Below are 13,256 nucleotides of genomic sequence, written 5' to 3'. Positions count from 1 at the left end.
AAGGGGAAATAATTCTCATCTAGAGCTCTGTGAAACTGTAGGCTCCCTTTGATTCTGCTCTTCTACAGTTGACTTAGTTTTGAAAAGCAGCCTTTCCTTTCTGAGTTCGTGTTTCCCTTTTCCTTACCTAGGGCAGCTTGTGCAAATGGAAGAGAAGGGGCAGGGTTCCGTGCCCTGGTCAGTATATGGTGTCTACATCCAGGCTGCTGGGGGCCCCTTGGCATTCCTGGTCATTCTGTCCCTTTTCATGCTGAACGTGGGCAGTACCGCCTTCAGCAACTGGTGGTTGAGTTACTGGATCAAGCAAGGAAGTGGGGTAAGGTTCCTCATTAATGGGAAAATTATATGTCTCATAAAGTGGCCATCTCTCCATAGTCCCTGTCTCTCCTTAGGGAAACTGTTCTAGTTTTCAGTTAAAAGAAGCAATGAACAAGGATTACCCAGGATAAGAGATGAGCCCTTAATGTAACCTCAGCAGATAATTGCTCCCTGACCAACTCACGGAGCAGTAGAGCTTATCAGTAGCAAACTGTAGGCTGTCTGCTGTCGTCCTTAGAAAAGAGAGAGGGGGCTTCCCTGGTGGCGCAGTGGTTGAGAGTCCACCTGCCGATGCAGGGGACACGGGTTCGTGCCCCTGTCTGAGAGGATCCCGCATGCCGCGAAGCGGCTGAGCCCGTGAGCCATGGCCGCTGAGCCTGCGCGTCCAGAGCCTGTGCTCCGCCACAGCAGTGAGAGGCCCGCGTACTGCAAAAAAAAAAAAAGAGAGAGAGAGAGAGAGAGAGAGAGAGAGAGAGGGCAAAGTCTGCCTTGTGTCTGCCTCAACCAGGTCCCAGAGTTTTTATCCTGTACCCTCCCTTGAGCCAAGAATGGCCCTGATGCGGGGTTCTTGGCAGTCCCTGGGAGTCTTGCCTCACAGACCCTTGCCTCCAAACAGAACACCACGGTGACTCAGGAAAACAGGACGTCTGTGAGCAGCAGCATGAAGGACAATCCTCTCATGCAGTACTATGCCAGCATCTACGCCCTCTCCATGGCAGTCATGCTGATCCTGAAAGCCGTTCGCGGAGTGGTCTTTGTCAAGGTGCGCACCGGTGCGGGCCTCTGCTTCTCCTCTCCCCAGTGGCTGTGTGGTCAGGATTCCGCCTGGCATCTCTCGAGTTTACTCTGAGTCGGGGAGCTCCTCTAAAGCAGGATGGCCCTCGCCGAAGTGACCTGCATCCCATCAGCCTCAGCTTTTTCCTATTAGCCACCTCCCTCCTCCACGGCCATTTGCCCTTCTCCGGCTTTGGGCGTCGATGTCCCGTGGAGTGGGAGCTGAGCCTGCCTGAGTCCCGGATCTCTGATCACGCTGTGCTCTGCCCCTCAGGGCACACTGCGAGCCTCCTCCCGGCTCCACGACGAGCTTTTCCGAAGGATCCTTCGAAGCCCTATGAAGTTTTTTGACACTACGCCCACTGGGAGGATTCTCAACAGGTTTTCCAAAGACATGGATGAAGGTATTTCTCACTGCTTCTCTCTGTTGTGCTCTGGAGCATAAGCCAGAGCACAGTGGCTGTTGATGTTTGCGTCAGGAACATTTTAATTTTGGCATTTTCTCCACATTGCAACCTCTCTTTAGGCTAAGGACCTATCTGCTTTTTCACCTTTTGTCTGAGTTCTTATTTGATCTTATTTAAACTGAAAACCAGTTCAGAACACTGAGTTAGCTTAGAGGCTTTGGACAGGGGCATCTCAGAGTCCAAAACACATACTTACTTGTGGGTAGTGCATAGGTTCCTGGACACCTATAACCTCAGACAGGTTTGCTGGATGCTGGATGCTTCATGGACTGTGCCAGCACCAGAACTTAAATACAGTTGACCCTTGAACGACAGGTTGGCCGAATCCGCAGATATGGAAATGTGGATGAGGAACCACATATATGGAGGGCTGACTGTAAGTTATATGTGGATCTTTGCACAGAGGGTCTGCGTCCCTAACCCCTACGTTGTTCGAGGGTCAACTATACTCCCATAGCCCATAATGATAGTGATGCTGCCTGACATTTATTGAGGGCTTACTGTGTAACAAGCAGTGTACTGAATATTCTACATGCGTTATCCTAATCCTCACAGCAGCCCTATGAGGTGTGGATATCGTTTTATCCACTGAATACACAGAAAAGCTGATGCCTAGAAAGGTTAAATAACTTGCTCAAGATCACACAGCTATTAAATAACAAGCTGGGAATTGAGCCCAGATCTTTTTGACCCCAGAGCTAATGTTTTTAACTACTGTACTGTGTTGCCTCCATAGAAGGAGTTTGTTTCAGATGTTGATAGGCCAGTGTAAAGCCATGGCCAGAGGTAACAAGGGATCAAAACCATCACTGATACACAGAACAGTGATACACATATGCATGACATGATCCCATTTCTGTTAAACTCACATACACACAGACAAATGGAAAAAAGATTGAAAAAAAAAATCGGTGGTATCAACATGTCTCAGATTTGCATGAAAATAGGTGGGGGGAGGAGATGTTCAAAAAACGGTGAAGAAAATGTTGATAACTGTTGAAGGTTCTATACTCTTTCAACTTTTGTGTATGTTTAAAATTTTCCATGATAAAAAATTTCTTAAATGTTAGCGGCAGTTCATTGATATTGGTAAGAATAAAGACTATGTTTATTTAATTTTTTTGCATATTTATGTTCCAAATATTTTACAACAAGCATATATTACTTTGCAAAGTGGAAGAAATGTTTAAAGGGGTTGGGCAGCATAGTGAACCAAAAAGAAGGCACAGGGGAGAAAGATCACTTAAATGCTCTTGGGATAAGAAAAATTTGAGCAACCAGGTTTCCAGATTTTTCTTTGATCGGACTGTTTAAAAGGCAAAAATCACAACTTTCATATAGGGATTTTAGGGAGCCTCTTTTTGTTTTTTAAAAATTGGGGGAAATTTAAAATTCCATTTTCCCTGTTTGTGGATCCCAGCATCTGACACATGTTCCTTTACGGTTTCCCCAGTCGATGTGCGCCTGCCGTTCCAGGCTGAGATGTTCATCCAGAACGTCATCCTTGTGTTCTTCTGTGTTGGAATGATCGCGGGAGTTTTCCCGTGGTTCCTTGTGGCAGTGGGGCCCCTCATCATCCTCTTTTCAGTTCTGCACATTGTCTCCAGGTAAACAGGAAGTCTTCATGTCTCCCAGGGCAACGGATGAAGCCAGAGTTGCTAGTCTACCCCTCTGACACAGAACACATTCTCTCTCCAGGGTTCTGATCCGAGAGCTGAAGCGTCTGGACAATATCACGCAGTCACCTTTCCTCTCCCACATCACATCCAGCATACAGGGCCTTGCCACCATCCACGCCTACAACAAAGGGCAGGAATTTCTGCACAGGTTAGTTCAATGGGGGCCCGAGGGCTCAATGGGAGCCAGCATCTCAGCATTTAATGAGAGTTTAAGAAGCCTTTCAAGGTCAGAATTCCGGATTATAAAGCTCATTACTAAGAGTATTAGTAATTTAATGATCTCTGGTTAAGATTCACTTGCTTGGTGGAACTCCCTTCTGAGCAAATGGGAAGACAAAAACAGATTTGGAGTCTGTTAGCTTTCAGTTCTGAATGGCTATATTTGATGGAGTTTTGCTTTTTCTAAAAAAAATTAATTTATTTTATTTATTTATTTATTTTATTTATTTATTTTTGGCTGCATTTGGCTGCATTTTATTTATTTATTTTTGGCTGCATTGGTTCTTTGCTGCGCGTGGGCTTTCTCTCTTTGTGGACAGAGGGGGTTACTCTTTGTTGTGGTGCATGTGCTTCTCATCGCAGTGGCTTCTCTTGTTTTTTTTTTTTTTTTTTTTTTTTTACTGTTTTTGGAATGGTTACTTTTATTTTTTTAATTTTTATTTTATAAACTTATTTATTTTATTTTTGGCTGTGCTGGATCTTTGTTGCTGCGCGCAGGCTTTCTCTAGTTGCGGTGAGTGGGGGCTACTCTTCGTTGCAGTGCACAGGCTTCTCATTGTGGTGGCTTCTCTTGTTGCAGAGCACGGGCTCTAGGCACGTGGGCTTCCGTAGTTGTGGCTCACAGGCTTCAGTAGTTGTGGCTCACGGACTCTAGAGCACAGGCTCAGCAGTTGTGGCACAAGGGCCTAGTTGCTCCGCAGCATGTGGGATCTTCCCAGACCAGGGCTCGAACCCATGTCCCCTGCATTAGCAGGCAGATTCTTAACCACTGCACCACCAGGGAAGTCCATGGTGGCTTCTCTTGTTGTGGTGGATTCTCTTGTTGTGGTGGATTCTCTTGTTGCAGAGACAGGCTCTAGGATCATGGGCTTCAGTAGTTGTGGCATGCAGGCTCAGTAGTTGTGGCTCGTGGGCTCTAGGGCACAGGCTCATTAGTTGTGGCTCACGGGCTTAGTTGCTCTGCGGCATGTGGGATCTTCCCAGACCAGGGATCGAATCCGTGCCCCCTGCATTAACAGGTGGATTGTTAACCACTGTACCAGGGAAGTCCCAGAGTTTTGCTTTTTTATTATTATTTATTTATTTATTTATTATTTTTTACTTTTTTATCTTTTGAACAGTAAAAGACATTCATTGACATTAGACTGACATTTTATTTAGCTGTTGAATATTGTTTGTATGAGAAATTTATGTACATATATAGTCATTGTGGAGATTTGTGTTAACAAGAGATTGAATTAGACTAAAGGTCATTCAGTAGAGGACTGGTTAAATAAGCTGTGTTGTCCCCATGTGGTGGAATATTATATGGCCCCTAAAAAGAATGAGACTGCTCTCTAGGTACTGATAATGAATGATCTCCAAGGTATATTAGTGAAAGAGCAAGGTACAGATGGGCGGGTATTGTGTGCTCCTTTTAGTTATGTGTCTGTATCTGTAACATTTAGAATATCTCTGAAAGGACACATAAGAAACTAATAGTTGCCACTGGAAAGGGGAACTGAGTAGCTGGAGGAGGGCAGGAGAAAGACCAACTTTTCATGATAAAGCCTTTTGTACCCTGTGAATATTCTGTCCTGTAGAGTATATTATTCATTCCAAAAATTAAGTAATTAATGTTAAAAAGGAACTCTAAAATAGAAAGGTTTAGTTAAACAATTCAGAAAAATGCATCCTAACTTTAAGTGAAAAGAGTAAAATATGCTGACCGTGTACGTGTGTATGTACATACCCACAGAAATGTGAGTGCATTGAAAAACATGCTGGGAGTAAATGCAGCAGAATATTAACTCTGGTTTTAGCTGAGTGGTGAGAGTACTGGAATTTTACATTTTCCTCTTTTATTGCATTTTCTTAATTTTCTCTAAAGTGCACATATCTTATTGTAAGGAGGGTAGTGATTTTTTTTAAAGTGAAGCCCATTTGCCCACCCGGATCTCCCATTCTGGAGTTCTAGTTGTGTGTAGGCGCCAGACCTTCAGCTGGGGCGTGATCTACTCTCTAAGCCCCCTGGTGACAGTGGTGTCTTGCTCCTGCAGTGACAAAGGTTGTCTAGGTCTTTTTGCTCTGGTTTAAATCACTGCTCCTGGTTCTTTGCTCCATGGCCTTGGGGAACAAGTGTGTCTGCAGGCAATTTCCACTTTGGGTCCAAGGTTTTCTTTTTTTCTGGTCTTGTGCCATTTCTGCAGTTTACCTTTGTAACCTCTCTTTCTTTGAGAAAATGACCCCTGACCTAAAACATTTTTCTAAAGCTTAAGCAGCCTCTTTATTTGGTCTCCTTCCCTCCTGCTTTACCTATGCTGTTGAAGTAAATATCTTTCCCTAGCATCTTTAACACGTTTCTTTGAAAGGGTAAAGCTAGAAAACCCTCGTGTCCTCCTGTCTGTGGAGCCTGGAATACTCTGCACTCTTTAAGTTTCCATCTCACACTCCTGGTTACAAACAGTAGTACTTCAGTATTAGCCCTCCACCCGTAACTCACCAAAGCTTTGGCATCCTCCATGACCAGAGTTGTGTGGTACTTTATTTGCCTATTATGTGTTCTGTCTTCCTCACAGGTACCAGGAGCTACTGGATAACAACCAGAGTCCCTTCTTCTTGTTCACGTGTGCGATGCGGTGGCTGGCAGTGCGGCTGGACCTGATCAGCATTGCCCTGATCACCACCACCGGGCTGATGATTGTTCTCATGCACGGGCAGATTCCCCCGGCCTACGCGGGGCTTGCCATCTCCTATGCTGTCCAGGTTAGTCCCTGGGATGGGGGCGTCCTCTTGCTTGTATGTTGGCCTAGGAGAGAGCTGGTAGGGGGCTCTACCCTAAGCCATTGTTTTACTTCCGACTCCTAGAGCTTTTCCCCGTCTGCTTTGGCAGTAACACTCTGGACTGGTATACAGTCAGCCCTCCACATCCACATGTTCCACATCCATAGATTCAACTAACTGCAGATCAAAAGTATTTGGGGGGAGAAATTTCCGGGAATTTCCAAAAAGCAAAACTGAATTTACTGTAGGTGGGCAACTATTTATTTTTGCCCAACTATTTTCTACATTGTACTTATAACTATTTACATAATATTTACATTGTATTAGGTATAATAAGTAATCTAGATGACTTAAAGGATACAGGAGAATGTGTATAGGTTATATGCAAATACTATGCCATTTTATATAAGGGACTTGAGCGTCCGTGGATTTTTTTTTATTGGTGGGAGTCCTGGAACCAATCCCTCATGGATACTGAAGGTTGACTGTATAGGAATAAAGGGATTTAACTCTGTTGCATTTGTCTATGAAATAGGTGCTATTTTTTTCTTAAATAAATATGATTTTGAAAATGGTTTCTTAATTGTAGGTTTCTGTCTTCACTACCCTTTCATCTCTGGCCTCTTCCTAGTCTTCTAAGAAATATATATCAATACACTTCTTCTGTGTGTTTTATTTTCAGACCCCTGATTTTCCCAATACTGTTACATATGTAAACCCTTCTGGCTCCTAGGAATGGTTGAAGGTCTTCAAATAGATCAAAGAACAATTGGGAACTTGAGCACTGACTAGATATTTGAAGATGTTAAAGAATTGTTACTAACTTTTTAAGATGTGACAATGGTTGTTTTTAAGGAGTCTTTATATTTTAGAGAGATTTAAGCTGAAATATTTATGGGTGAAATGATAGCCTATATGGGATTTGATTACAGATAATATGGAAGGATGGGGTGGTATAGATGAAACAATATTGGCTGTAAGTTGATAATTTTTTAAGTTGGATGTTCGATACATGGGAGTTCATTATACTCTCCTCTCTATTCTTGTATACGTTTGACATTTTTCTATATTGGAAAGATAAAAATAAGTAGCCAGAAGAAACCTAAGAAGAGATATGTATCTTCACAGATACCCAAAGATATTTGTCCATGTTATGCAGACTTCCTTGATTATTAGAGGTGGGGGGAGAATCTGTGTTATATATACTGTGTTTCAGAGTCCTCAGTCTGAGACACACAGGGGCTCTGAGTTCAGTTTTGGCCCAGCCTCATTTCTCTTATTTGACCTTGCTGGAAGCATTCTCACTGCTGTGCACAGGTTGATATAATCTCCATTTGTTGTGACTGCTACATCAGGTGTAGGTACAAGTATGAAGCACAGCAGTTATTCAGCTACAGTTGAATTACTGGAAATGTAAAGACGGGTGGATAGCCCTCGGATACAGGAAAGTTAGTGCCAGCAGTACCAGAACGCCACCTGCATTCACTGAGAATTGCAGTTGATTGGGTGCTATTAGGCATTGTCTTAAATATTTAGAGAATGATTCTGTCCCTAAAACCAGCTGCTGCATGTGCCCAGTTAGTTCTTATAACTTAAGTTGTGATCCCTTAGATGAAGGAGGTTTTCTAGCGTTGGCCTGGTGTGTATTAATAGTAAATTCTCTCTTGGATTCTTGTTTTCCGTTGTCAGTTAACAGGACTGTTCCAGTTTACTGTCAGACTGGCATCTGAGACAGAAGCTCGCTTCACCTCAGTTGAGAGGATCAACCACTACATCAAGGTCAGGTTACTACAGGCCTTTTGCTACAATCTGACTTTTCATGGAGCAGTTTTACCCTTTTACAGCCTCGAGTAAATGTCCCAGGAGGATGCTTGTTTTCTCTGCCTTATCTTGTCCCACAGGAGAAGCAGCGGTCTCTCCAGCATGTGTAGAGTGGAGAAGAGAATATCTTAAGATTTTCTAAATATATTTGTAAATTGTGCCTGATTGAGAACCTATGTTCATCAGCTAATTTCCAAAGCATTCCTTTTATTCATTCATTCATTCATTCATTCATTCATTCATTTTGGCTGCACAGTGTCTTAGTTACGGTGTACAGGCTTCTTGGTTGTGGCATGTGGACTTCTTAGTTGCGGCGTGCATGTGGGATCTAGTTCCCTGGCCAGGGATCAAACCCCAGGCCCCCTGCATTGGGAGCATGGAGTCTTACCCACTGGACCACCAGGGCAGTCCCCAAAGTATTGCTAATCTCATTAATTCAGTTAAGCTGACTAATGTAACATTTTCCTTACACTACTTAAAACCATGTATTATTTCAAGCCTTAGTCTAGTTTACTTGTTCTTAACCAGGGAAGGCCATCAGAATCCCATATGGAGTTTGAGGCAAAGACTAACATGGGCCTCATCTCTGAAGATTCTGATGCAATAGGTCTGGGATAGGACCCAGACTTCTGACGTTTTAAAAGCTCCGTAGCTAATTCTAAACGGCATTCACAGTTCAGAAACCAGTTAATGAGTCGGTACTGAGATGATCTAGCTCTTCCCACCTTTCCCCAGTAACCCTTGCAGTCCTGCCATGGGGCAGTGTCTTGCTGGTGTCGTAGTTGGAACTCGGAAGCAATTTTCTGTAGAGAGAAGCAGAGTCCTGAGTAGTTAGGATTCTCACATTTAATCTATTTCTCAGGTGTTACCTATTTTGTGAACTGCCCAGAGACTTTATTAGCATTTATATCGTTATTTACAGATAATGAATACATTCCAAGTTCCAACTAGAACGTTGACTTACAAACATAGTTTTAAAAAACTAGCCTTTCACTGAGAACGAGTATATTATGTAAACTGCATTTTCTAGTAGAGACATGCCCTGCTGATTTATTCTGTCAATGAACCTCTTCAGTCGTAGGATATTTCTTAAACTTATAAATGATTGTTATGAGAAAGAATTGCGGATGGCTATCTGATAAATCTGCTAAAAGCTATTCTTCATGTTTATACATGAGTCTCTTGGCCCAGTGCTCTGGTCTGTGGACAATTTGTGGGTGTACATGTGAGCGTGTAGTGTTTGATTTAATATCGCTGTTGGTGTGAGTCTCTTGCTGGAAAGGTCAGGATGATGGTCAGCCGTGGTACAGAGTATACTCTGCACAAACCAGTCATATTCCTGAGGACTGGATCCCCACTGCCAGTCCCCAACCTGGATGCCTGTCCCAACACGGAGTTTTAGACTTCAGTCTCCACCCCCGTCTGCCAGAGCACTGCAGTCTTTGGCCATTACTTCCCTATGAGGCTATAAGCTCCATGACTAGTCACCAGAGAGTTTTAAAGCATCGTGAAGTGACTGTTGATGACAAAAATTATCCAATGATTGTATTAAACACAGCGTTTTAAAGCTAGAATGGATTTCCAAAATCATCTAATCTATTCCGCACAATTTGCAGATGAGAAACTAAGATGAAGAGTGAAGACGTGATCTGTCTGAGTCACGCAGCTGTTAGCGGTGGGGTTTGGAGTAGAGTCTGTCTCTCCTGGACTGACTGAGGAGGCAGGATGCCAGGGGCTGATTAATGTTCAATAAATGTACTTTCCCTCCTGTGGGTTCAGCCCAGTGGTTTTCAAATGATGGAACCCTGTTTCAAGGGGAATATTTTCAAAAATTTCCAATAAAAACTGCTGTGCTTGAAGAGGGATGGAAGGCTTCATGCCTCACATTGGTCTCCAAGGAAGTGTTTTTCTGTTTTTTGGTTTTTTTGGCTGCATTGGGTCTTTGTTGCTGTGCGACTTTCTCTAGTTGAGGCGAGCGGGGGCTACTCTTCGTTGCCGTGCGCGGGCTTCTCATTGCGGTGGCTTCTCTTATTGCAGAGCACGGGCTCTAGGCAGGCGGGCTTCAGTAGTTGTGGTGCACGGGCTCAGTAGTTGTGGCTCACGGGCTTAGTTGCTCCACGGTATGTGGGATCTTCCCGGACCAGGGCTCGAACCCGTGTCCCCTGCATTGGCAGGTGGATTCTTAACCACTGCGCCACCAGGGAAGTCCCTCCAAGGAGGTTTTGTGGAAGAATTCCTTATGACAGAAGGCAGTTTGAAAGCCACTGCCCTTCCCGAGCTGCTGCTTAGTAGCCGTTGTAAACTGCTAAGTGTAGAGACCACTGTACTTTGTCTCTGTCTAGTTTACTGGTGATGAGCATTCACTGCCAGGGGACTCTTTCACAGCAAGGGAACAGAGCGGAAGCTTTCTCTATGTGGTTGCTTTGGGTGTCCTGGTTTTACTTCTCTGTGACAAGGCCTTGCAGCTCCCCCAGAATCTATAGTAAGTCTGAACCAGCCACTTCTGTCTCCCCAGACTCTTTCCTTGGAAGCACCTGCCAGAATTAAGAACAAGTCTCCCTCCCCTGACTGGCCGCAGGAAGGAGAGGTCACCTTTGAGAATGCAGAGATGAGGTACCAAGAAAATCTCCCCCTGGTCTTGAAGAAAGTGTCCTTCACCATCAGACCTAAGGAGAAGATTGGCATTGTGGGACGGACAGGATCAGGTAAGGATGTCCTCTCTGGAGAAACATTTGAACCTACCAGAATCAAGTCTGGGGCCCATGATTTCCTGTTTATTGAATACCAGTCTCATCCCTTCATATCAGATTGCTGTTAGATGAGCAGTTAGTGTCTCGGTCTCTGAAACCACTTTTCTAGGCTTATTTTCAACCCTGCTTTCATAACATTTAATGCTTTTTCTAATCATAAAAGTATACATTCTCAGTGCAGAACACTTGGAACATACAGCAAAGTACAAAAGGGGAAAGGCGCCCATAACTCCATTACCCAGAGATAATTACTGCTGACATTTTGGTGGATATCTTGTTAGGCTTTTTCTATCAACAAATGTGTTTACAAAAATGAGGTCCTTTTATACACACTGTTTCATGGCCTGCTTTTAAAATTACCAAATATTTTCCATGTCAATTAATATTCTATGACATGATTTCTATGAAGCATTATATAAAATTCTATTTTATGGATGTACCATCATTTATATTAACCCTGCTCCAATTGAAGGGCATTGAGGTTGTTGTCAATTTTTCACTATTATGAATAGCACTGCAGTGAACATCCTTATTTCTGTGAAGTCAAAATATACAAAAATCTAAGGTCTTTGTGATGTGTTGCCTGTATAGCCTCATATTTATCAGAAGCCAACATCGTTCTAAGTAAGGAACCTATGTTCCTTTGAAGACAGAAATTATTTTCTTGATCTGACATCAGTTGCAAATAGAGACTAGGCCTTCAGTTTAGGCATTTAATTTCACTCTTATTCATAGAAATGTGTTACTATATGCCCCTTAGATTTCTAGAGTCAAGACTTGAATAATGTGTTTCTTTCCCTCTTTCCTTCCTGAATAACATTTCAAGATTGAGTCTTGTCTTCTTTCACTACCTGTTTACCCTTGTGTAAGAGGTCTCTCTGAGTCACTTCTCATAAGCTTTCTGAGTTCCATGCTTCCTTGGCATCAAAACTCTTTTAGCTTTTTTTTTTCTTGCCATTAAAAAAAAAGTCTTTTCTAGCCAATTTACTTTAAAGAACCTGCTAAGCAGAAAAGAAAAAGCTGCTTCCTCTTTGAAGGAATTATTTCATGTCAAAACAAGATACTGCCTCTAGGCTTGTGCATTGGAAAGAGAATGCCCAGCCAAGGAGGGTGAATGTCCCCACGGCTCTTACTTTGCTTTCTCCCTCGAATTCCCTCTGCTACATTGGCCCCCAGGGGTGCACTGTTCCCCTGAAAGCTCTGACTGACCTCCCTTCCTGTGATTTCCCTTTAACACAGGTAAGACAGACCGAAATTTTCACCAAGACTTTATTAAACCATGAGTAGTGACAGATGAGACATAAACAAAAATAAAATAATTATAAATAGCCCAACTTACAAAGTCTAAACTGTAATCCTAATAAGCTTCTTCTGAGACTATGTCATAGGCCCTGGCTCTCCACCGTGGTTGTAACCACTGTGAGGACCTCATTGCCTTTTTTACCAACACGTTCCATCAGTACAAAGGTAGTCTAGTCTCAGATCTTTTGTTAAAGTGGAACAAATTAACCTATTTATTTGAGCGCCATTCCTACCTCAGCTTAAATCTTGAACCACTGCCACGGCACTAGGGAGGGCCTCCACCTCCTCCCTTCTACCTGGGAGTGGCCACTAACCAGATCCTCCAGGCCTGAAAAAGCCAGTTCCAGGAAAGAGGCCTCATCAAGAACTGTCCTGCTACATGGACTCAGGTTTCCCAACTCATTTCTGGTAGATGGACCTGAGGACTCCTGCCTTAGGGAGATGGACGTTCTGGGTTCCCACAGGTTGTTTGACGGGGGTCAAATCTCAACAGCAGGACTGTGCCTGCAAACATTGGGGTGAGGCAGGTATTCGTGCCCTCACTGACCTCTGAATAGACAGTCACAAGGCTGCCATGAGAGGTCTTTCAGAACATGGAGCCAGAGGAGGGGAGGAGGATCAGGAACTAGGAAAACTGCTCTAACAGATAAAAAGCTGTGGTTCTACATCTAAACTATGGGTCTGACTTGCAGAATGGTAGATAGACAGGACTATGTCAAACCTTTTTTTTTGGTGAGATAGAACACTGAGCTTTTAAAATATTTATATTTTTTTGACAAAGTAGTTTCAGTTCTGAGAATCCGTTTCAAGGAAATTGTCTGAGATAGGAGCAGTTTCAGCACTGACCAGGTTGCCATAGCATTAGTATAGTAAGTTTTAAATAAACTACATGTGCAACGTTAGAGGACTGATTAAATAAGTAAGAGTACAGCGACATGATGGAATTTGTTGCAGCCACTAAAACTTTGTCTTGAAAAGGTAATAATATGATTGAGTGCTTGCTAGGTAATGTTAAGTGGAAAAAGCAGTTACAATATTATTTCTCTGGTATGATCTCAACTCTGAGGAAAAAACTAAAAGTAAATGTGTCCAAAAAAAAAAAAAAACAGTAGTGAGATTATGGGAGATTGATGTTAAATCTGCTTGAATTACTTGTATCATTT

The 13,256-nt window shown here is 43.1% G+C and overlaps 1 protein-coding gene across 6 annotated transcripts in view; it reads left to right on the top strand.

Moving 5' to 3' along the window:
• The window catches only part of ABCC5 (ATP binding cassette subfamily C member 5), a 108,088-nt gene that overhangs the window by 73,135 nt on the left and 21,697 nt on the right, over window positions 1–13,256 (top strand). For all 6 annotated transcript variants that reach the window (XM_081234780.1, XM_081234782.1, XM_081234777.1 and 3 more), the window contains 8 exons: window positions 132–316; window positions 935–1,081; window positions 1,367–1,496; window positions 3,013–3,166; window positions 3,258–3,386; window positions 6,016–6,202; window positions 7,910–7,999; window positions 10,557–10,746. In XM_081234780.1, coding sequence (XP_081090906.1) covers window positions 132–316; window positions 935–1,081; window positions 1,367–1,496; window positions 3,013–3,166; window positions 3,258–3,386; window positions 6,016–6,202; window positions 7,910–7,999; window positions 10,557–10,746 — 1,212 coding nt within the window. The remainder of the gene's footprint in view (window positions 1–131; window positions 317–934; window positions 1,082–1,366; window positions 1,497–3,012; window positions 3,167–3,257; window positions 3,387–6,015; window positions 6,203–7,909; window positions 8,000–10,556; window positions 10,747–13,256) is intronic.

Source organism: Mesoplodon bidens (genome assembly GCF_964165515.1).
Source record: "Mesoplodon bidens genome assembly, chromosome: 5".
NCBI classification, from domain to species: Eukaryota; Metazoa; Chordata; class Mammalia; order Artiodactyla; family Ziphiidae; genus Mesoplodon; species Mesoplodon bidens.
This window is presented reverse-complemented; position numbering and strand designations above follow the sequence as displayed.